Below are 25,824 nucleotides of genomic sequence, written 5' to 3'. Positions count from 1 at the left end.
TAAGATAAGATAAGATAAGATAATCCTTTATTAGTCCCGCAGCGGGGAAATTTGCAGACTTACAACAGCGCAGAGTAAAGTGCACACAAGAGACATAGCAGAAGAAGACAAGCTAAAAAAAAAAAAAAAAAAAAAAAATAAGATTAAAAAAAATAAAATAAAATAAATAAATAAATAAATAAATAAAAAATAAAAAAAAATAAAAAATAAAAAAAAAAATTAGATTATGAGACAGTTCAAATATTTGGATAAAATGTAAAATATAATACAAATTGTATCTTTGGTAAACAGGTGTACAGTAATATAAAGGGAATGAAAATAGTGAATTAACTGTATTGTAAACAGGAAAGTAGCAAATGAGAAGTAATAAATATATGTAGACACAGATTTATACAGGTAGTACAACAGTAAGTGAATGTGTACGAGGGTAAAGGGAAAATATATAAGTAAACAACAACAACAACAGCAGCAAGGGAATGCCCAAGTAAACTTAAATCAAATATTCAAATATTCTGCAAGTGCACCTGCGAGTCAAGCGCGGAGGCTCAGTCTGCCCTTTCGTGATCCGCATTCGGCAAATTCCGTGAGGAGCGTCGAAGAACGCTGTTCGTCGTGACGTCATCCTCGGAGAAAGCCCGCCCCCTTTCTCTTCTGTGAAGACAGTCGGCCATTTTAAGTCGGTCAGTCGTCATTTCACATCGCTACTGTAGGACGGAGAGAACGTCAGGACTCAATTTCATCATATTTCTCTTACAACTGTAGTGGAGAATTGCCTACTATGAACTGAAACTCTTCCTTTAAAACCAAAAAAAACAAGTAGATCCTAGTGAAGTGACGCATAAGCCAGTAGATTCCAGTGTCGAGTTGTAATCTTTTTGCACCTCAATGTAGCTAGAGGAAATGGCTGTGGAAAGCATGACTGTCCATCCAAACTCCCCAACTACCAACCACGAACACAACAGTCTCCTGACTGACGAAAGGTCGAGTAATTCTACAATCATATTTATATGAAATTATTCATTTGTCCTGTGCTTTTACACAAAAAGCCCGGGGGTTTCTTTTTCCTGTTTCTGTCAGAGGGATTAAACTCGCCTTTTCTGGAAAACGAGTACAGAGGTAAAGAACGCCATGTGGGAGGCCAAAACCTCACCCGGGATAGCCTGTTATCCCCTGTGTTTATCACGGTATCTCAGCCAACGACCAGCCGACTCGGGCCAACAGAAAGGAGTTGAAGGAGCAGATTAATAACACCTTCACCGACCACACAGCCTGGTTCATCCTCCTTTTGTTACAAAAACAACTCGTTTTGTTACAAAAACAACTCGTTTTGTTACAGAAACAACTCGCTTTGTTACAAACAGTTGACCAACTCGCTTAGGTGTTAATTCAATTACCTCTCTGTGTGTGTGTGTGTCTCAAAAACCCGATGCTCTTTAGCTAAGGGTTTGGGGCCTAGTCAAGCTAACCTAGCATTAGCATTAGCTCGTTAGCTAACACACGCAGAGACTTGGCACAGGCGAGAGAAGCTAAGCTAACGGCTAACGTGTTTACCTTTAGACTCTCCATTAAACGCCGCGTTAACCAGCACCGTGTGGACAGCCTTGTGTCTGTGGGTCGACCAGTACGACCAGTAGGTAAACACTGGTCTCCGGCAGAGGCTCAGCTAGCTCTACGCACTTAAAACAGCGCCGCGTCGTCCATCTTGTTGCGTTCATTCCACGCGTAGCAAAGCTTATATGAAGTCCCCGTCGTCCTTTTGTGATTGTTGGGATTCGTTCCCATGAAAGTCTAAACGATAGCCATCCTCAAAATACTGTTTTTTTTAAGTTTGCGGTTTTTCCAGTGTTGTAGCCTGTTAGCTTGCTGTAGCTAGCCGCTGGGAAGGCGTGTGTGCTGCCTGCTGTCATGGATGTTTGTCTAACACATCACCTTTATTCACAGTCGTCCCCAACCATCCACAAAAGTCCCCTCAATGTGCAAAACGTCTGCAAAGCATCCCAGAAGTGTTTCAAGTCAAACACAAAGTTCCCTCTTTTTTTTTTCCTCCATAGTCCCCAGTTGGCAAATGTCCTGCATGTTAACTCAGTTGGCCCCATTTCTAAGTCCCACAAACCCCATTAATGTCCCCTAAAAGATTAGGGAGCAACAAAAACCCAAAAAACGTTTTCAATGGTTTTGAATGCTATATGTGAAGAAACCCTGTCACAGTAAGTATTCCCCATTTTTCATCATGGCCCTTTGCTTCTAGAATTAGTCAACATATGGACTCATCCACTGAGCTAATACTGTACCATAATGCATGGTAAATCCTGTGATTCATCCATCATTAATAGGCGAGATTGATATTGTTCTCTGTTAGACTTTTAGTTCTTCCCAGCTGTCTGCTAGTTGGGCTTGTTGCTGTCAGTTTGGTATAGTTTCAGTGGACATAAATGGAAACTTGTTAGGTGAAGTTAACATGGATTAAAGACCTGGATCTTACTGCACTTGGTTATCAGTAGTACATGGATACTTGTGTAGGGTCTAATCAATAACAGTTTCCTCTCACAGGTCTGTTAAGTTTGTGTCCCTGGACTAACGTTCCAACTAACCTGACCTAGTAATTACTTTGGCTGAGCATAGAGAAGTCGAGATAAAGTTTTGTTTGCATTGTAAGTTTCCCCCCCCTGAAACTGGCCCATTGTTGGCAGCAGGTGATGTTTGTACAGCATCTCGACAGGCCAGAGAGGCCGCCAGCTTCTCCCAGTAGTGAATCCCAGCCACTCCCTATTCATTAAGACCTGCTCCCACAGTACAGTGAAATCCCTGTGCTTTGATAGAGAGGCCTCCATTGGGACAGGCCCGTGTGCCTGACTCCTCTACGGGTTTTTGATTAACGGCCCAGCTCACAGCACGTTTCTGGAGTGACTTGGCTGTGTGAGATGATGTTCCTGAGTTTGCGGTGTTTGGATTCAAAGCTGGTAGCTGGTAGCTGGTGCAGGACAAGGAACCTGTTAGAGTATAGCAAACTTAAGCAACAAAGTGTCAATGATAAATTCTTTTGAGGAAACAAGTTAATAATGTGCTTTTGTCTTGAGCCAATTTATACTGAAAGCACTGCATAATGTGTGTGGATTCATCTTTCTGGAGCTACTTTGCATACAGTGATGGTAAAGATGCTAAATGTATCTGAGGATTCTATTTTCGAAAGAACCCAAATATGAAGAAATATGTTGTTTGCTCTAGATTGTGTTCTCTACCACACAGCAAGTAAAAACAGTTTGTGTGTGGAGGAACAGGCTTTATACCTGTTCTTTAAGAAAAGAAAAAAACAGGTTTACTAGAATTATCTGGATTACTTTGCTGCAAAAATCCCCCAATTCCCTTAAATCTGAAAGATTTGGTCAAAAGTCTCTGTTGTGACTACAGACTGATAAAAAAAGATTTTGGCAGGTTAACAATCTCAGGGGGGACTAATAGAATGTTCAAATGATGGTTTCAGAAAGTCTGTATGTTCTGTCAGAAAATACCAAGTTGTTTACTTCAACTTTTTTTAGTTCTAAGGATGAAGTAAACAAATGGGCAGTATTCACCGGTAGCTGGAAACAAGTTTCCATACGGCTCTACGGTCACGGCTGCATTGCTCCGCGGATGAACATTTTGTTCGACAGAGAGATGAATCACAGATTATTAAGGCTGATTAATGTGCTATCTCCCTAGAGGAAGCTGGCATGCTGAGGATGTGGTCGGGTGCAGTGTTCACATACAGTGCAGCTGACATTTTGCCTCTAAGCCACCACCTGCTTTGTCTCCTCAGTTCACTGTGTGCTCTTTGATGGATTTTTATATTTAAGGATATTGTAATGTGGGGAATCCTGTTTGCATCGCTCTGGCCTTAGGCCTCACTCCCAGCCTGCTGCAGACAGCACTTTGGGTGTCGGCCTCTGTGGGAGAGCCAGGACCTGATTGCTCCAATAGGGAGTGTCAAACCCTTTTGTAAATTCATTGTCATTAAATTTCGATCCCCGTTCTTGCCTGTTCAATAAATAATAACACACCAATGCCAGCGTAGACAGCAGACAAAACTCCGACCAGTCTAACCACGTCGAGGAGAATATGGTCAATAGGTTGTGATCTAGTGCTTCGATAAAAATGGTGGCTGGTAGGGAAGGAAACGGTAGATGCTAATCATTTATATCAGTTTTAATGTCAAAAACCATTAGTGCTTTTGGATTTTGGATTAAATGGCAACTCTAGCTTGTTCAAACAACGTCCTGCCTTTCACGCTCCCCGCCCCAACCCTTGCCACAGCCTCCAGTCTCTGCAGGAACAGGCCTGCATGTGATCCATGTCAATTAGGAACTCATGGTCCTGCCCTGGCAGTTGACCACATCAACAGCACATTAGTTATTTTGTGTCTGTCCCTTCAGCCTCAGACATTTTGGTGGGTTTGACCTTATGCATGCACACGCGCGTGTCTGTGTGTGTATGCCAGAAGGATCGCGTGTTCTATATAAAACAGATATGACAGATGACACTTGTTTAGGTAGACCCAAAAATCCATGAATTTTTTAGTTGTGCAAATAGCTGTTTTCTGTGTATTTAATGCATGTGTAGCAGTGCCAAGTGTGCATCAATTCTGTGTATTTAAACTCAACCTTGTCCACACTTATCATCCTGTGGCAGCTTGTTTAGCCCGTGACATTGACAATAGGTGCATTGGCCGATCTGATGGTATTAATTATAATCACACTGCAGCGTATTCTCTGTTATGTTCCTGATGCTGATTTGGATGTTTTTGTACTAGAAAGATAAGGTACACTCAGTGTATGCAGCATTCACCCTGCTTGTGTCTTGAGTGGTCAGTTTTAGGAGAGTTCTATGTTCATCGCAGGTATTATTTTTTATGTGCATATTTTTAAGTGGATTTGTATGTGAAGTGGTGGCTTCATCAGTAGTATAAACAGGCGAACATCTCTGGGAACTAGAAGTGGTGTGTGTGTGTGTGTGTGTGTGTGTGTGTGTGTGTGTGTGTGTGTGTGTGTGTGTGTGTGTGTGTGTGTGTGTGTGTGTGTGTGTGTGTGTGTGTGTGTGTGTGTGTGTGTGTGTGTGTGTGTGTGTGTGTGTGTGTGTGTGTGTGTAACACGTGCAGTCACAGGCACATTAAAAGACACGACTTGCATTTTTTTACAATCAAAAAAGGAAAATGACATGTATCCCCAATCATAGCACACGATGTTTGTATTTTAAAAAACACATACCTTGTTGTGTGGTTTAGAATAATAGGTGCTGCAAGGATAACATTCAAAGCATTCCAGGTGGGCCCCACGCCACAAAACAGTTAAAAAGGTATTTTTCAAAGTACTGATGTGTTTCAACCCAAACTAGGCCTCAGGGTCTCAGTCAGCTGTTAGATAAGCGGGTTCCAGATTCCTCTGAAGAAAATTACTTTAGCTGACTCACAAAAATGGTAAAAGTGCAACTTTAACATGGGTCAAGGGAACACTATGAATCCTTAAAGTATAAAAGTACTAAATGTCAACCTTGCAACCCTCTGTACTCCTTTTTCTTTTTCTCTTTTTGTTACTATTTCCCAAAACTTATAAGAAGCTAGACAGAGTGAGCCAAAGCCCGTGGGAAAATGACATATGTAACCCCCCCCCTGTGTGTTCTTTACATATACAGGCCAGAGGATGGAGAGCTGGAGGAGGGCGAGCTGGAAGATGATGGGGGAGAAGTGGAGGAGGAGGACATTGTTGGAGGTCCGTCTGCAGATGCAGCAGGAGCAGTAGCCGCACTAGGTGGTGGTGGAGGAGGAGGAGGAGGAGGAGGAGGAGGAGATGGGGGTGATGAAACAGGCGGAGGAGGCGAGGCGGGAGGGGAAGGGGCCGGAGAGAGGCCCCGGCGAAGCAAGGAGCCCCACGCCAGCAGCAATTCGGAGGACGAGAGATCCCACCGTCGCAAGAGAAAGAGGAAGAAAGAGAGGGAGCGAGAGAGGGAGAAGAGGAGGGCCAAGAAGAAACGCAAATCCAAACACAAAGTAAGACTGTTGACGAGATAACGGAGATAGACCCACCTCTTTATTTGCACTTCATTCTCTGATTATTTCTATATTTCGCTCTTTTTCTCTCAGCGTCATGCGTCCTCTGATGACGAACACTCGGACTTAAGTGACGACTCTGACTACAGTCCCAGTGAGAAGAGGAAGTACAGAGAGTACAGTCCACAGTACCCCCCGCCTGTAAGTCTAAAGAACTAGATAGACTGATAAATGTATCTCAATTAAATGTTTTTTAGAGGAACATTCAGTGTTCCTGATATGTCAATATTCAATAACGTTTGGTGCAAAGTATTATCTCCTAACACGTTAACCCCTCTCCAGTCTCACGCCGGCTACGGCGGCTCAAAGAAGGCCAACTACATGAAGATGGACAAACAGAGCTACGGAGGCTATGAAGACTTCGAAGAGGAGAACTTCGAGGGGGAGGAGGAGGAAGACATTGGGGACGAAGAATATGACGACTTCACCAAGGAGCTCAACCAGTACCGCAAGGCCAAGGAGGGAGGAGGCGGCCGTGGCGGCGGACGAGGTGGGTCCAAGGCGATCGGGTCAAAGCTGTTGGAGTTGAAAAATAGACTCCTGCACGGTAAATATTTGCCCCGTTAAGATTTAATCCAATTCTGTGTGAGGCCAGATGTGGTGGAAAGGACCTAAACTACTTTTATGAAAATGTGTATTTATTTATTTAGGCACAATATAATACTTTTCACTGTCCTTTAGGAACTGACTTTAAATGAATGTGCGACAAAAGCTCAGTAGCAGATTCATCACTGTCTTTTTTTTTTTTTTTTTTTTTTTTTAACTTTAACTCAGTTTCATTTGCACATTCAGACAAAAGAGCTTATTTGCCAAAAGTTACTTATCAATTCAAATTCCACAGATAAGTCACTGGCTCGTTTCATTTCTCCCTTTGTCTCCGTGTCTCTGCAGGGGGCAGAGGTCGCATGAAGAACCAGAGAGGCCGTGGAGGAATGAGGGGAGGGAGGAGGGGAAGAGGAGGAGGCAGCAGAGGAAGAGGATGCCGAGGCGGGGGAGTAAAGATGGGGGGAGAAAACGAGGATGGGGACGGCTACGTAGAAGAGATGGAGGTGAGGCTGGGACTTCAGGATGAGACCTGTTGTCTATTTGTTTTGGTCAAAGTCCAGAAAACAAGTTGTTATTTTGTGTATTTGCACAGTTGTTTAAATATATTTCACATGGAAACATTCCAGAGAACAAAAAAATACTTGGAGTCAATGGTTTTCTTTATTTTTACGTGAGACAGTTATTAATTCTGTGTAACACAAACATAAATGTTTGTAATAAATGTGGATCATCTCCTTTTACTGTCCAGCATTGACCAATCAAGCCTGATGGTGGTTTTAGGAAGAGTGTCGGAATAATACTCTGAATAATGATAATACATGAAAACTATTTGTTAGTCCTTGTGCCCATCTTGTACTATTACTAAACTTGAGTTTCTAGTTCATTGAAAACTAGAAATTTCATTGAAAATGAACTAGAGTATTTAAGATATTTAAAAAATATTCAATATCAGTTGTCTATTTCGATCCCTTTACCTTGTCCAAGTCCAACGGAGGACTGAAGCCGTTATGTCCAGCTATTCTCTCTCCAAAGCCACTGGACTCCATTCACAAAAACAATACTTTTACCTCACAAAACACAGATGTTTCTGGTCGACAGCTGCCTTGATCAATAAGTTTGTTTATGTTTTGCACAATGACACAAACAAACTAACCGATCGAGGCAGCTGTAGACTGGAAATTCCAGTTTTCTGCAAGGCAAATTTGCTGTTTTTGTCAGTGAAGTCGGGTGGCTTTGAAGAGAGTATAGATAATGGCTACAGTTCCCCATCTCAAACAAATGTCTGATAGCAGGTAATATTAATAATAATAATAGTAATAATTATAATAATAACTGGTTATACACTGACTGGATGAATACCTCATACAACCCAACTATCCCTTTAAATAAGTGACACTTGGCATGTGAAATCTGTTCTTACAGTTTGGAGAAGATGATTATGACAACATGGGCGAGGATGACTACGATGAGTACTCAAAAGAACTCAATCAGTACAAGAAGTCCAAAGACAGAGGCAGAGGTGAGTTTGGATCTTCACTAGTTGTTCATATTTGTGTTTGTTGTGTTTTTCATCTTAACATTTCCTGAAGAAAAGGTTCATTCGGTTCACTCCCCTTTACAGTCCCTCTCACTCTGTCTTCTATTTCTTCACCAGGGCTTAGAGGTGGCCGCGGGCGAGGGAGGGGTAAAGGAGGACGGGGCATGATCAGAGGAGGAAGGGGTCGAAACCGCGGGAGAGGAAGAGGCGACATGTGCAACGAGGACGACAACAACGGGGACATGGACAACGGGGTGAGGCTTTTCTATTGATATCAGATCAGCCTTAAGTGTCCTGATACAATGCTGATAATTCAAAGTGGGTTAATGCAAATGGCTGCTTCACTCCAGTCTGGAGCCCCGGTGCCCTTAGGACAAATTATTTTATAGTGATAAGACTTGAGGAGTAAGATTACATTCATATTCTCTTTCTTACTTATCGCCTCACACTCTTTCTTTCTCACACTTTCTCCCTCTGTGTGTGTGTCGCCCTGTGTTTATGTATTTTAGGAAGGATGTGGAGGAGGCGATGGACCCGGACCAGGGAGGAGGAATATGAACGAGAAGCACCAGGACAAGAAAGGAAAGGCCATCTGCAAGTACTACATCGAGGGAAGATGCACCTGGGTAAGATCGCACAAGAGTTTAGTGATATTTGCACTTTTCTTATTATTCCTACAAGTTTGCTGGCTGCCCTCCAATGTATTTTTTCATTAAAGTTATGTATTTCATGCTGTAATGCACTTCAGTTGCTTTCCTAAAAAGCCCATGCTCAATAGAAATTCACAGCAAATTCAGAAAATATGTAGTTTTGTCACAAAGTGATGTCTAGTGAGGCAGTATCCGCCTTTTTTGATGCAAGATTTTCGCTCATCAATCGGAGAGCTTGGAAACTCGCGGCCTCTTTATAAAATCACCTCTTGTGACCTCTAGGTTATTCGCCTCATAAAACTTTACAACCACAAACTAGAGATCTACGGCATTACAGAGGCATATAGCATGTAAATGGAAATAATTTACTTCCACCATAGTGTGCTAAGCCCTTTTACACTACACAATTTATTTTTATAATTTTTTATTTTGAGTTATGATTCGAACAACACACAATTTATTAATTTGAGCTCAAATGAATCTTCAGGTTCCTAACTTTCAGATGATGTACACCACTTATATTTAGCATACACTGTTGACCTGCTATCTCCCTCTAAAGATCTCCTCCTAAAAAAAAAGAAGACAAAAACAGGTCTATGTGGGTCTCTTAAAGTTAAAACAACACAAATGGTCTAATATATAGTTAAACTCAATTAATCTCTAAGGAAACTTGGCACCTGTGAACTGGAGAAAGATAAAAAGATCATGAATACGTTTAGGCTGATACAAACCCTGCAGGTACCATTTAATAACATGCAGAAAACACATTAAGGAAACATTTGATCATTTCTAGTCTCTTAAGTAATCTATAGGCAGCTCTTTCAAACATGTCAGTCATGAGTCCTTTTATTTTTCTCAACCACCAGGGGGACCACTGCAACTTCAGCCACGACATCGAGCTGCCCAAGAAGAAGGAGCTCTGCAAGTTCTACATCACTGGATTTTGTGCCCGAGCCGACCACTGCCCTTACATGCATGATATCCTTCACATTTGACCACACAGAGATACTCTTTGTTATTACAAAGGAATTATGGGGATATTAAAGCTGCCCATTTTTACTGTGAAATTATTAATCCTACTGCTTTTCTTAGCAAGACCCGCCCGATTGGTTAAGGTAAGGCATTGATCTTAAGTTGTTAAGGTGAGGAAAGCACATTGGCCGGGGCAAAGGTGAGCATGGACGCCCAGCCAATCCTAGCTCTTGAATGCTTCACAGGGCGGGTCTTGCCAAGCGAAGCAGTGGGATTCAGAATACCACATTTATACCAGTATATAGGAATATTTATGTAGGTTTGCATTAACCTCTGAAGTCAAATTAGCCTTTTTTTGAGTGTTCTTCCTTGACTCACGTGCCACGTGAATTCCCTTGTAAGCTGTTCCACACCACGGGGAACTGCGTCAACGGCGACGAATGCATGTTCTCCCATGACGCCCTCAACGATGACACGCAGGACCTGCTCAACAAGGTAGGATCCTCTTTACCCAGCTCCCCGTTCTCTCAGCTATTTTGTGAACTCTGTACATCTTTAAACGGTCTGAGAATTATATTTTTATTAGTATCATATGTAAGTCCAGGTTCTTGAAAGATCTTTTTTTTTTATAAATGCCTTGAGAAAATGTTTCATTGAACTCACAGGTGGAACATTTTGTTTTTCTAGATGCTGGCAGAGGATGCAGAGGCCGGAGCTGAGGACGAGAAGGAGGTGGAGGAGCTGAAGAAGCAGGGGATCAACCCTCTCCCCAAACCCCCTCCTGGAGTGGGCCTCCTCCCCACCCCTCCTCGACCACTCCCATTAGACGCCAACATAGGGCCTGGGGATTTTGGCGGGCCTGCGGTGGGTGACTTTGGGGGTCCTCCTGGACCTAACCAGGGGCCCATTGGCCCTTGCCCTGGTCCTGGGGGACCTATGTCTGGGCCTAACCCCTGTGCTGGTCCCCCTGTCCACGGGCCGGACGGAAGTCCCTTCCAAGGGGGGCCACCAAATTGCCCTCCCCCCCACATGGGTCCCCCACCTCCTTGTGGTGGTGGTGGAGGAGGAGGTTCCGCAGGGAAAAAGATCCCCTCGCTGTTTGAGATTAAAGTTAAGCCGACAGGACAGCTGGCTCATAAACTGGCCGTCAGGTAAGGAATCCAAGAAGAAACATTCGGAATAAAGGAGACTCTTTATATTTACATTTGTAGAAAATGCAGCGTGTGATCGTATGAACGAGAGCAGCAGTCCAATTCAGATCATTCAAGTTAATTAAAGGAAAACTCCACAGCTCTCTCTCAGCCTTTTGCTGCATAGCCTACAAGTTCCCTTTCACTTTAGCGACCCAACACTGCACAGTTAAAGTCACACATCTGTACTATGACTAGTCAACAACAGCTGCACATAACGCCCCCAGCTGCATATCTGCTGTAGATGCACTGCCACTACTATTTCTCTGCCCAGTTCTAAAACCACAGATCAACAGTTAATCTACAATGATGCACAGTGTGGAATAGTGGTTTTGATAGTTGATTATTCTGTGAAACCCCTAGTTCAAATCCATAGCACTACTGAACAACCCTTTAAAGAGTAAGCAAGTGTAAAACAGGAAAAAGGGAAAATATTAAAGTTGAAGTGTTTATTACTGTTGTAATAAACACTTCAAAATGTGCCCAGGATCAATAGATAGTGAGATAAAGTGACCAAACATGTAATTAACTATCTCAAAAAAGTGGATTTAATGTTAATGTCTTTAACTCTTCCTGATTTCACCCTGCAAAGTATCTTTGAATTGAACTGTTTTAATCTTAACTCCCCGTCTCCTTCCTCTATCAGAGGCCAGACTCCCAGCAGCAACCAGGGCCAGACGGCGCCACCCGGGCCCCAAGGGTCCCCAGTTGGACCCCCACCCTGCTTCCCTCCTCCCCCAGGAATGATGCCCCCCGACATGCAGAACATGGGCCCCAACCTCGGGATGAACCAGGGGCCTCCCAACATGGGCCCTGGTGGTCCGCCCATGATGGGAGGATTCGGGTCTGGTGACGGCCCTCCGCATGGAGGTGCCATGCCTCCAGGTCCTCCTCCGGGTGGAGGAAACTTCTTTAATAACTTCTTCAATCAGCAGGACGGTATGGAGGGAGTGATGCAAGAAGGTGAGGGTCTATTCCAGTAATCTAACTGAACCATTACAGGCTAAGTAGCATGTTAGCTTTGTTACAATCAGTTGATTAATACATAGAATTTCAGTGGGAAAGGTTACAACCAGCTCCATTCCCGGGACAAATTACTTAATCATTTTGAATTGATCTGCTGCTTCTCCAATCAGCAGTGATAGAAACATGACACACTAATTTCTGTCCCTTTTTTCGGCACTATGCTATGTGATGCGCCTTGTAGTGGATATAAAATAAATAACATCAACAGTAATTTAATAATAATTGATTAATGTACAAAAACATACAATTTATATGCTCTCCCCAAAGCCACAATACTCAAGTCAGACAAAAGTCGTTTTACCTAGCTGATTTCATTCAAACTCGACAGAAACACAATCAAACACAATCAAATCAGAACTGTCTTTCCACTGTTCCAACAATCACCAACTCCGGTTCAGAGGGAATAAACATTAATTCATTGAGTTGGTTGGGAAAAGAAATAGCAGTAATATGCTCTCCTCAAAGTTAACAGACTCCATTGACAGAAACAGTCATTTTGCCTTTCTGATCCATCGTAAAACACAGTTCATTCAGACTCGCAGAAACAAAATACAACTAATCCAAACCGTCTTTGTTTGTCTTTTTACCGTTCTATCAATCACCAACTCTGGTTTGCACCAAAAAACAAAAGGCATACTTGTCTACCGACACCTTATACATATTTGGATGGCAATAAGAAAGAAATCCATTGCCTGTTTTTTTGGGGTTATCTGGTGTTTAAAAAAATCCCACATATATGAGCTGATAGTTCTCCAATCAGAGGGTCGGTGGTTCGATACCCGGCTTCGGCAGTCGAATTTTGGTGGAAATTAGGTTTTACTGTTTCTGCACTGACACCCTGCTGTTCCCTCTCAGGTGACAACTACCAGGGTTTTGCTGGTATGGACGAGAGAGGGGCAAATGTTGGAAATCAGTCAGGTGGCCCAGACGGCTCTGCTAACGGAGCGCCAGCCAATCAGGGAGGGATCTCCGTGCCCGACTTCCTGCCTCCAGCGCAGCGCGTCCTGTTCATGAGGATCCAACAGAAGCAGCAGGAAGAAGAGGAGAGGGCTCGCAGGATGGCCGAGGGAGGAGCAGAGAAGAAGAGCAGAGAAGCTGAAGGTAGAGGACAAGCATCTACACCTGTTGGTGCATTAAATAGTCATTCTTATGTTATAGCATTTAGCATAGAGGAAGCCTTTTATGGAAGTTGTACATAAATAGAAAAATACTGTAGATTCATAACATAACAATTACTGTCAGTAGTTATAGAACAATTTATATTTTTACTTGGCCCAAATTAATATTTGTTCTTAAAGGTGTGTGTTCATATAAATATCGTCTATAGATCCTGTTAAAGGTGCGTTGTGTATGTAAGTTCCAGATTGCAGCCAACTGAAACTTCTTCTATGTGCCAAAGTTTTATGTGAAAACTATTTAGATCAAGTGTTTGGTTTGTATGTTCTTGGCTACTGTAAAAACATGGCGTCCGGCTCCGTGAGGATGTATGTAGACAAAACCGCTCATTCTAATGTTGTGAAGACACACACTTATTTTCAGGTGATTATACAATAAAGAAAACATACTTAAAAATGTTATATTCCGTTTCTGCCGATAGATCCCCCTAAATGCTACACACTGTTCCTTTTAAAAAACACGCTCTAGTTGCTCGCTTTAATGGACGAAAAACAGCTGATTGGTGACGTTTATGTTGACTTTAGTTAATTCAATGTTCTAGTTCACAGTGAGAATGTGCAGCTGTGTCTGTCAGTAAAATAAGCAGCTAAATGAATGTGTACCTGCTGTGTCTATTAGACGTTTGCACGTTGTAAAAAGTGAGTTTCACTCTCCCTGCTGATTGTTCCCAACCTTCACATTAATCAACAGAAACCTCAAACATACAATTCATCAAGTTAATAGAATGTGTGTCTCGTCTAAAGTACATCTATTTGATATTTCTTGTTTCCCAACGAATGTTGACATTTTAACACCCAAATGTATGTGTCCTTCTTTCGTAGGTGACTCGGGGAACTGGTACTCCAGTGAGGATGAGGATGGCGGTGGTAGCGTGACCTCCATCTTGAAAACGCTCCGTCAGCAGACCCAGGCTCCCCAAAAATCTGAAGGCCCCCCGAGCGACCCCCGCCTCCTGAAGGCTCCTCCCGCCAGCGTTCCGGCTCGGCCGGCGGACCCCGACTGGCCCGGGACCCACGTCTGGCGCGTGCCTCAGACTCTGCTGACTCCGCCCACTCCATGCCCAGTCAGTCCTCCTCCGGACCGCCTGCAGACCCCAGGTTGGCCCGGCTAGCTGCTGCTGTTTCAACAGGATCCAGCATACATTCGCCTCCCGCCTCCAAACCAGAGCCGCCTCTGGTCTACAAGCCCCCGCCACTCACAACCCCGGCAGTGGAGGAGGAGGAGACAGAGCGGGTTCTACGTGACAAGCCGGTGCCGATTCCTCTGGACCCGCTCATGGGTATGGCTCTGAGGGACCCGCGCTCGCAGCTGCAGCAGTTCAGCCACATCAAGAAGGATATCCTGCTCCACATGCCGGCCTTCTCCAAAACCATCACCTGGTCCCCCGAGGATCTCCTCCCTCTACCAATCCCCAAGCAGGACCTCCTTCCTCTCCCCCCAGGCATCCCTCCTGTCTCCTCCATAGACACACGTATGTCCCGCACGCAGCAGCCGCTCCAAACGTCGCTCCCTCACCCGCAGCCACCTCCTGTTCAGCCCCCTCCCTCCTCCTTGGACCGCCCTGCTCCCCCTTCTTCTTCTTCCTCCTCCTCCTCACTCCCAGACTTTGAACTGCTGTCTCGTATCCTGAAGACTGTCAACTCCAGCCCGTCCCAGACCCCCTCCCCTCCTCTCCTACCCACCCCTATTGCCCCCATGTCACTGCTGGGTCCGCCTCCCCCATGCCTCCCCCGCCTGCAGAAAAGCCTGCCGACCCCCGCGCGTCCCGTAAAGGCCCCATCGACCCCCGTCTCCAGCCGCAGAAGTCGGCACTGAAGCAACCGTCCGACCCCGTGCCTCCTCCCGTCTCCTCCTCTATCCCGGCAGCCACATCTAGCTCATCCCCACCCACCATCGCCCCCTACGACCCAAGGTTGCTCGCCTCAGGCGGGGCAGGCCGCGGTGTTGGAGCCGGGGCACCAGGGGGAGCCAGCGTGCTGAGCGGCATCAGTCTGTATGACCCACGGACTAACAAACCAGGCAGCCCTGGTGTCAGCAGCGGCTCCAACAACTCCCCCAACTCAACCAGCACGGAGTCCAAACCCAGTGACCCCCGCCGGCCAAACTCAAGTCCAAGGAGCCCTATTTGTCCGGAAGTCAGCGTTGGACCAACCGGAGCCGGAAAAAAGCAGCGAGCAAGGAACCGACCGTTACAACAGCTACAACAGGCCCCGGCCGAAGCCCGCACCCTCGCCCAACACCACGGCCCAGGGGGCCCGCCGCAGCCGCCGGAGGTCAGGGGGCTCCCGGAGCCGCAGGGGAACAGGGACCCGCGGGCGTCCACAACCTTCCGGTGTCCTCTCTGTTTAGCGTGGTGAAGCAGGCGGCCAAGCCTGGCGGGACGGGTAGCCCCTTCGGAGGTAACAGCCCGGTGCAGCCTGACCAGGCGACCACGGAGCAGGACAACGCCTCTCTGAAAGACGTTTTCAAAGGCTTTGACCCCACAGCCTCGCCCTTCTGCCAGTGACCCCCCCCCCCCCCCCCCTGACCCTTGAACCCTGATGCCCGTCATGCAGGCGGCTTTTGGCTTGTTTTAACATTTTTGGACACTGAACAGATCAGTGATCAGCGCACTGAGGCAACTGCCCGTAAGACTGTAAGAAGGTTAAGAAGACAAACTTTTGTGAACAAACTGATACCACAAACGCACACACACACACACACACACACACACACACACACACACACACACACACACACACACTTTAGCAAAGTGTTGCAGATTCTATAAAAGACTCTTGGGTTATGGGAAGGGTTTAAAGTTAAATCTCTATTTTAAACAAACTTATTGATGTATAAATAAATGTATTCTCCTCTTCGCAACGCTTAAATGAAAACAGTTATTCAGACGGCAGCAAAAAATGCATTTATACGGAAACGTTATAGATTTACTTCTTTTTTTTTTTCATTAATCCTCTTCATTTCAGTTCCTACATTTTCTCCTCACCCTTAAACCTGTTGATGCGCTTGTCCATATTCTTTCGTCGGTCAAAGTTGACGTGCTCTCTGCAACAAAAAAAGATTGGATATATATCATTTTTTTCCCCCATACAAATATTGCTGATTTATGATGTTTTTGTGGTAAAATGAACAGCACTGAAGCAGATCAGTAAGATTGGTCAAACATTAGCACACATTATTTCATTATGACTCACATTTGCTACAGAAAGAATTGCAAATACGTAAACTTAAAATCTCTATTTTGCATTTTTTCTTTTAGTATTTATTTTTCTACTTCTTTGTCGGTTTGTGTCCTCTTGAAGGCTGTATTCATGTTTTTAATGTCTGTAGCTCCTCCAGCTGTTCATATACTGGTTCCTTTCAGGTATTCAGCTCTTACCTGAAACAGATAAATGCTGGTTCAGAAAGTGACTCGTGACATCTCAATTCTGCCTCTTTAACCACTACGCCCCTTCAGCAGTCCTGTTGTTTCCTTATGAATTTTTTGTTTTTATCTTTCTTTACAAATAGAGTTCGTAAATTAATAAATGAAGGTAAAGATGGAAAAGTTCCCCGCGTCCCATTTTAGCTAGATTATATTTTGTCGTTATGGAAGACGGAACCTGCCAGAAAATAAATACAAATAATAATAAAATTAAAGAAATAAATTGAAATGTTAGTAAATCATAGAATTGATGGATAGGTAACAACTTTTTTGTCACATTTGATCAATTCATGCCTACATTTATTTTAATATTATTTTCCGTATATATTTAATGGCATATTCATTTATTTATCACGCATGTTTTTAGTAGGGAACATTAAGCAAGTTTTTGTCATTTCATAGCTTCAATCTGTAATCGGGCGGTTCACATTTTATAATTATAATTTTTTCCACAGTTGTAAGAATAAGAAGTCAGCCATCTAGCCTTTATCTTTTAGTTACTTTGCTTTCATTAACCCTTCTATTGAGAATGGAATTTAAAGACAGGGTCTGCAGATTTCTGAGAGTGAATGATGCAACGGAACAATTTGCAGCCTCATCACCATCAATTTGGAAGCGTTTGGCTTCAGTGGCTGCCGACAGTTTGACAATCAGAAACGAGACTCTGGACCTAAAAGTAAATTAATGCATGAATCTTGCATTGATCTTTTGCAGTCGCTCTCTCTCTGCTGTCAGTCTGAGCTTTGAATAAAGAGAACCATGTTATTGATCTTAGCACGACCTGTGTTAAAAATTCAACATGGTTTTCTCTCTCGGGGCTTGCAGCTAAAGAAGCAAGCGCACACTTCATGGGGGAATGTTCATTTGGGATGGATTCAAAGTTCGGATGAGGGTTCAAATATTTTTTCTTTGTATCTCCCTTCACATAGTTTCTACCCCTTAGCACAAACATTTGATTTCATTTGCCAGGGCTTGTTTCAAAATCTTTATCAACGCGTCAAGGAGCTTCTAGAAGTTCCAGGAGGTGCCGGGGATCGACCTTCTTGTGTATAAATGTTAATCATTTTAATTTATTTTTTATACTTGGGTATATATATATTCTCCCTCACTTGACAGTTTTTGAACTGAATCATTTTATGTCAGGAACATTTGATCGCCGCTCACCTCAGCGTGGCGTAGGTCAGCCCGTAACAGTGTGAACAGAGGAGACAGACCTGTTGCTTTTTTTGTGTGTAAAGAAACAAACTTAACAAAATATTTACTGTCGCTGCCTCCTGGCAGGCCATGGAAAGTGTCAGCTATCTCAAGCGTGAAAGTTCTTGTTGATTTGATCTTTCCTTAATGGCTTCGATTTTTGTAAGTTTATTTTCAGTTTTTTTCTTTCCCGCTATGTAAATTTGACCAGTACCCTGTCTTTGGAGGAGTTTTCTAACTGTACACTGTAGGTGAGGTTGTTAAAGTATTTAAATAAAGTTGATACAGGATCAACCAGTAAAACTTTTATTTCTGTATTTTTTTCTGAGTTTATACATTTTGACCACTTTTTATTTATGATATATTATGATGAAAATTAAAAAACATGAGACCAAACAGTTTCCCTACTTGCCGTCAGGATCTAAGAAGTTGTCTCCGTCTTTTAGCCAAAGAACAATTGTCTTCTCTGGTCTGTGACGACTGTCAACGCCTCAAGTTGACGCTAGTCTGTCTATAAAAACTAAATATTACAGTCTGTGGACAGCAGCAACTGCTAAAGATGTAAAAGCTGCCACGTCTGTCATCATAGTAGGCAAAAAAAAAGAACTATTTTTATTTTTTGTTTCCTTGTGATTGTGTTGTGTTAATTTTCCCTTTGTTTTATGAATACACCACTAAAGCCTATTTTAAGCTACTTAGAGAACCAGACGGGTGGGGTTAGGGGAATCGTGACCATTGAGGCGGGGTTGACGCCGTGGTCACTGAGTGGACCTCTCTTTCCTGTGACTATTTAAAATTCTCATCCACTCGTTCTGTTGTTTCTCTCTTGTCCCGCCAGTGGCGTCCCAGAAATGTTTAATTTCAAATCTTGGGATAACTCACAAAAACCAAAAGCCACAACTGCATTTCAGGAATTCCATTATGCTGTTTCAGTATGGAGGCTGGTTGAAAACTACGTCAATATAGAGTGAAGGCATTGCATAGATTCACCCATCCTGCCATGCAAGGTGACCCCTGTCCATCAGGACTCTAAATCATTATACTTTATTCAACTCTTGAGGTCGAGGATTGTTTTTAACTTCTTTCTAGCACAGAAATAAATATGTTAATTTGCATATCTTACAAATAAATAAAACAGGGAACATTGTACCGGCAGCAAATCATATAATCCAGACCTCTGATATCTGCTCTACATTAGGGACTGTACACCTGTACACGGACTTATGTACACACATCGGTGGGGATTTTGGCCTGTTCACGGAAAACATAAAAAAATCATATGTAATTGGAAAGACAATGTTAAAAAACAAGCTGCCATTTTATGGTCAAAAACACAGAAACATGTTCAGGAACTTAGTTGTGTGCACTCATATAAGTGACTCATTTCATTTGATAAATATCTGATTGTCATGATTTGTTCTCAACTGTCACTCGGGTTAAGGGAGGACCTGCTTACCTTGACGTCCTCATCATTGACATTGACAGGAGATTTAGTTTTTTTGGTCGGCTGTCTGCACTCTTATCTTTTATTACTTGGTTATTTGATACAGATATAAAGCTTTGTATGCATGTGTAATGGTTTAACGGTTTTACACAGGTGTCTGGCGAGGTAATGCTGTTTTTTAATTAATTGGTTTTAATTTGTGATAAGGGTGGGAACTGTCAATCTGATCTGGCAACTAAAGCATTACATTGATTTACTGGGAACAAGCCAACTCAAGTTTACGTGGAAGGGGTTCCACGTGAACTTCCGAGTTGGCTTAGTTGAGTTCCCCTTGGCGGCGCCACTGTGTCCTGCCTCTCCAGATAAATCGGACCCAGAATCCTAAATCCCTTCATTTATCACAAGAAGGCGTGATGCCGTCAGCGTTTCTGACATTGTTCCTTTCTATCTTTAGGCCGTCCAGCGATTGAAGCCCTCCGTGGATTTGGATCAGTACCCCAGCAGCACGCCGCCTTTTTATTTTTCCTAGTGAGCTTCGATCCTCTGGTGACTCACTTCCTGCTCCCCTCCCATCCTGCAACACTGGCTCCAGGAAGACAAACTATTCATCCAGTACCTCAAAGGTTTCCTATCACACACACAAACACATGCACACACAAGCTCTGTTTACTTGGAACACCGAACCAGCTGCATGTTGCATCTCTTCTGACCTTCAGAGCAGCTGTTATTTATCTATTTGTTTACTTGACAGTGCACGGCTTCTTAGATGTACCAGAGTTAGCTACAAGCTAATATACATCTTGTTCATCACAGATTCTACAATATATTGATTAACAAGTGAAGCCAATGCGGCTTCACTCTTCAGAACCGGAGGTTGCCTCACATTTACGTACATCACTCATCTTTCCTGTTTTCAACTGAACATTAGCTGGTCTGATTTGCCAAATGAAACCCAGTAATGTGACGTACATTATGACTCGTTGAATTTTTTGTGGAGCGGAGGGTGTGGACTAGAAACTCAGTACTGCAAGTCACAACAGCTAATGAGTGATACGAGCTGCGGTAAAAGCAGAGTGGGCCGACCTTACTGTACCTGCTGTGTGAATCACTTTATTTCCTGCATACAAATCACGGATACATCTATAATTTAGCTAGGTGGATTCCTGTACTGTGCAACCATCTCCCAGAAATAAATGCTCCATTAATCTTTTTCTCTATTGTTTAAACACAGAAATATGGCGCATATATGGTGTATGGTGCATTTTGACATTGAGTTCTAACATTAATACATTTATTCCATCATTATCATCATTTTATTTATGACACGTAGGTGTCATTGCTATAAAACAAACCAGAAAGGCACTGAGACCATCCCACATCTTGATTCAGATCTGCTCAAAAATGGAATTGGTTCTTTCTTGGCCAGAAATCTTTAGGGACTTCATTGGGCGCCATGTATTCTATTCTCCAGCACTATTTCCCTCCTGGAGTCCCCTGAAACACTGACAAGTTGTGTGTTTGCTGCATCTTTCATCAGTAATCAGCTTAGCTCCCCGTTGGTGCACCTGTGGTGAGTGTATATATAGACGATGTGATCCTCTTAGAGGAAGACTTCAGCTGGGATTTGGAGATTGACGGCCCGTCAGTGCAGTGCCGCTTCCACTCTTGTGGAGGCTTCAGTCTCCTTTTTAAAGGTGTGTTATGTCTCTCTGCTCCTCTCTGTCTGACTCATTATCCTGGGAATGACTGCCTCATAAATGACACATAGGTTAAAGGGAATAACAAGGAGATTTATTCCACTGCCGAGGGCGGGCAATTACTATTAAAGGCCTTCTTTTCTCAAAAACACTTAAACCCCTTTTAACAACAGCTCAGCTAACGCCATCATCTGCGTCAAACAGAAAAGGAAAGTAAAGCCCACATTGTTTCCCCCCAGGCGCCCACGCTCTCTCCAGTCTGGGAGTCTGTCTCTGTGGATTTGCTTGTTGTGAGCTGCTCCAGAGAACAGCCTTGGTCAAATGCCAAAAAATGTGATAGTGTAAATTCCTGTCTCTGATTCCCCGTCTTTGTCTTTGTCTTATTATGCTGGGAGACAGTTGAGCTGAAACACAGTCCAAACCCTTTGACACATCATCCACCTCTGATAAAATCCACTAATGGTTGGCTAAAATACATCCGACGGCGCTTTTTTGCAGTAAAACATTTACTATATTTAACAGTTTTATCATTTAGCGGACTAGAAGGAACTGTGAGTGCTTGAGCTCAAGTCCCAGCAGATAAAACACTGCATACATCACTGAGTTATGACTTGACAGTTGTTCTATCAGTAAGATGCATGTTGTTGGAGATGACCTCAAATGTATTCTGACCTGATTAATGTTTTAAATTACCAATGGGGATTTTATGGTGAACCTTGTCTGTCTGACGGACTCAACTGTTTGAAGGGACAAGAATTGTTGCGTTCAAGAGGTTAAAAAGTTTGTTTATTGTGTTTTAATTTACTCAAGTAATCTAATGATTATTTGCCGTGTGGCCCCAGTCGATTCAAATTTGATCTCACAGGACATGATTGTGTGATTTGAGCCAACAGAAACATGTTCAACATCTCAATAATACACTTTTAATAATAAACGTAGCATTTTTCTTAACAAGGTTACCAAGTGCTTTACAGAGGGAAAAAAAGCAGCAGATGAAAACAAAAAAACAATAATAAACACAACAGGGAGATCATGAAACCCAAAAAACACTGCAGGATAAAAAAAAATAAAGTTAAAAGAAATAGATGAAATGGCAAGAGAGGGATACGACATAAATAACCAGATAAAAGCGTTTTCAATATTGAAAATAAGGATATACTGTATATGCTGTGTTATATATTCCTATTATATTTGTAGGAGTTACATTTCCGGAATTATTGACAGGTCTTCTGATAAGAAAGATGTTTTTCAGGAGAACAGGTCCATATTTTGGATTCTGCGTGGATCTGAGAAATAAACAAAATCTTTCCATCTACAACCCAAATTGCTCAGTTATACATTTCAATCAACCTCATATATATATATGTCATAGGAAACAACACCTTTTTAGAATCACTTACAGAGGGGATGTAATTTAACCCCCTGTAAGCCAGTCCAGTTAATAGAAAATAAATTGCTGCTGAGCTAATAACAAGGCTGTTAGTGGGCCGTGACGGGTAACCGAGCCAGGATCCTGCTGGTGCACCTGCAGTCTTTAGACAGAAATGATTAACATGCTGGGGTCGGGGGGGAGGCAAGGCAAGCTAATTTGCAACTGTGTGTGATATTTAGCCTTTTTTTAGCTTGTGCTTTCTGCTGTTACATACTCTAATCTTATTGGATGTGCCAACATCGGCTTGTTTTCTTGTTATTCTGCCTGCGATAAACAAGTGAGGGTGTGATAGTAAAACGCTGACCTCAGAACAGTTTGTCTGCACAAACACTTCAGGGTCAGCTGAAATACTTTAATGTGACACATTTTCAGTGACAACCTGAACTATTCTTAGAGTTGCATTTGCTCACCAGAGAGCACCAGGTGGGTGGGGTTTACAGCATCAGGACAATTCAGTTAATATCAAGTTGTCCTCCACATAACAGTACAATGGCTTCTTATATTTTGCGAGGATACTCCACTGTTTTGGGTACCACTGTTCAAGTTGTGCAACATTTGATAGTTGGAAGAACTTGATCGACATCATTTCTCCAAATGTTTTGTTGTAAGTAAATAAAATCAGTGCTTGAAAATGTATTAAATGTGAATCAAAAACTTTGTTTTTTTCAAACAAAAGTGTTGGATTCACAATGATACATTATAATCAAACCTATTCTGTTTGATTGCATAATAAAAACACAAAAGTCATCTCATAATATTATTGATTGTACTGAGAATTCTTGCTCCATTGGTTCAATGCGCAAAGATGATTTCAAACAGAACAATATATATATGTACAAAGTAGTACGAATATGTTTTTACGGCGCATTTCTGGTTATTGCATTTTTAACCCCTCTTGTAAAAAAACATTTCTATGAGATCATTTTGGAAAAATTGTGTGTTCTTGGCATTAAAGCAGTTTCACAGAACCTCCCATGTCACCAAAAGATCCAGAGAACAAATGATTGTTTGCTGTTTGAGACACAGTAATCTGAGTTAACTGTACAGTGTTCAGTGTGGCCTTCAGTGTTTTTGATGAATGGATCAGCAGTCTGAGGTTGAGATGAACAAACTGACATCACGGTGTTGGTATGTATCTGCTCAACATGTGACAGGGGCCTTTGTGGTGGTGCCTGTGTGTGTGTATCAGTGTGTTCCTATGAGTCTGTGCTGCTGCGCTGAACCTCACACACAATTCAGTATTTGTGCCCACTTGTATGACTGTTTCTGTCCTCGTCTCTCACTTACAGTAAACATATGTCATATTCCTTTTTCCAATCAAACCAACATTTTAAGTATAATTTCACACCAGAATTAAATGTGTAAACGAAGTCATAAAAGTAAAGCAAATTCGTGCAACTGATCAATATTTGTCTTCACAATGTGTGAGGATACACACACACACTACCAAGTCCACATTAGAGGATCCTTTTGTTTAAGCTAATGCTGTTTCATGCGGTCCGTCGACATGATTTGTCCTTATTTTGTTATTAAAAATTTTCTGACATTTACCAATGTCTTCTTGTCTTTGCTCTTCCTTTAGGTCAGAGAAACTTTTTACCACACTTAGATGGGGAAAAAAAACCATCTTTTGTTCACGGTCCATAAATTCTTGACATTTTTGAGCAAAGATTTGAGCAACATAACAAATGCATGAATATCATATAATAAAATTGAGATTATTATATGTTTTAGAGTCATAATAATGATTGCATTGGATTGAATTGGATCATTAAAGCAATAATATTGATCCTTTTACCACAATTGTGACTATAAAAACCTTTGGATGATATTGCGTGCGTTCATTTCCTGAATTGCTTAGATATACTGATGCTTTTTGATTTTCCCATAACCCATAAAAATCACATTGACTTTGCTTACGTTTATTTAAAATAACCTTGATTTCACTACTGCTGAAGTTCTTCTTCTTCTTACAGTCTTTGTTTAATGGTGGCATCACTACAATTTGCACACGACTCTACACCTGCCCTTATATATTGTTTAGGGGCGTTACCTATGCTAATAATTAAACAATCAGCTACACGCCTCCAGTTTATGATCCAGTATTGATATATATTGATATATCCCTTGTTTTTTCTCATTGCAGAAGAGAAGTTTATGATATTGTTGCTGCATGAGGCCTGATATCTGAAGTTTGGACAGAACCTGGTTTTCTGCAGCAGTGAGCACATGGACCCGCAGAGAACTGACGGGTAAACGTTTTTTACACACTGAAGCACATGTGGTCAGTCATGTGTTAGTGTGAGTTAGCCTGTGTGATGTCCGGATGAAAGTGTTTATCGCTCCACTCACTGTGTCATGTTAAAAGTCTGGGATTGCCAAGTCTGCAATCCCCCCCCACACACACACACACACCCTGCTTCCTGTCCATGTTGAAAGAATTCAAGCCATGCTCTCATCCTGGGAAGACTCCTCCTTTCCTTTCCTTTCTTTAAATTTCCTCTCCTTCCCTTGTCCTTTTCCTCTCTCTGCCCGTTTAGCACCGGGTTACTTTAGTTCAGGTCCAAGTGTTCCACCCGTGGCTTAGTGGTCACTGTCCTCCCTCCCATCCAAACAAATTCCTCCCATATCTCCTGTTTTCCTCTTCATTTCTCCATACTGGTCAGAGTGGGACGAGCACATATTTTTCCTCCTTGATGGATCACTTCGCTAACAAACTAAACAATGCTCTGCTTACCCGTCAAATGCAAAAGGAACGTTATATTCTCAGTCAGAACGCAGTCTGTCTGCTGAGAAACCCTGAGCCTCCACTTTTCCTTTGTTAAAGGATAATCATCCATGAATTAAAGGTTGATGTTGTCATTTTAGTGTTTTTCGGCCTGCGAAACCTGCTAAAATCCTGCAGTTTATTTTCAAAAAAACATCTGCATGACACATCTTTTCTCTATTTCTGTTGTTGCTACTGTGGCACCACTGGGTTTGGATGGGTCAGGAATAATTCAACTTGCGTAACTTGTTTTCATTCTGATGATGTTCTTTGATTATGAGGATTTGTAATCCAAAACGAAGAAAACATTATTCCTACTCTATGAAATCGGCCATTATTGGTACTTTCACTTTTGGTACTTTTAAGAATATTGTTTTGCTAATAATTTTTGTGCTTTTGATTATGAATGCAGGACTTTTACTTGTAGTAGTATTTCTACACTGCAGTATTACTATTTGTACTTGCAAACTGGGACTCTATCCACTGGAGTAGTTGATTTACTTAAACTCAGGGGAACCATTTCAAGTGACGTCTACGCACACATGTGTTGGGCCTGGTCTTCCTCGGTTCCCAGAGACTCCCAACATCAACATCTTAACTTCCTGTTGTGCAGCAGACTGAGCCAATCCATGAGACAGTTCTAAAACTGGCATGTTCCCAAACACATGCTCGCTCAAGCAGAAACACACA

General features: G+C 42.6%; 1 protein-coding gene across 1 annotated transcript; it reads left to right on the top strand.

The window, feature by feature from the left end:
* The first annotated feature begins 697 nt into the window (after positions 1–697).
* zc3h4 (zinc finger CCCH-type containing 4) lies at positions 698–18,156 on the top strand. The gene is given in 18 exon segments (XM_054597434.1): positions 698–980; positions 5,665–6,019; positions 6,113–6,220; positions 6,362–6,569; positions 6,971–7,128; positions 8,048–8,144; positions 8,280–8,416; positions 8,672–8,788; positions 9,679–9,790; positions 10,170–10,279; positions 10,472–10,935; positions 11,621–11,937; positions 12,856–13,101; positions 13,998–14,171; positions 14,174–14,896; positions 14,899–15,268; positions 15,270–15,431; positions 15,433–18,156. Coding segments are annotated over 18 exon segments (4,188 nt in total). The 5' UTR covers positions 698–900; the 3' UTR covers positions 15,683–18,156.
* The last annotated feature ends 7,668 nt before the right edge of the window (positions 18,157–25,824 follow it).

Source organism: Anoplopoma fimbria, chromosome 1, assembly GCF_027596085.1.
Source record: "Anoplopoma fimbria isolate UVic2021 breed Golden Eagle Sablefish chromosome 1, Afim_UVic_2022, whole genome shotgun sequence".
Classification (NCBI taxonomy): domain Eukaryota; kingdom Metazoa; phylum Chordata; class Actinopteri; order Perciformes; family Anoplopomatidae; genus Anoplopoma; species Anoplopoma fimbria.
The sequence above is the reverse complement of the archived record's forward strand: the minus strand, read 5'-3'. Positions and strand labels throughout refer to the sequence as shown.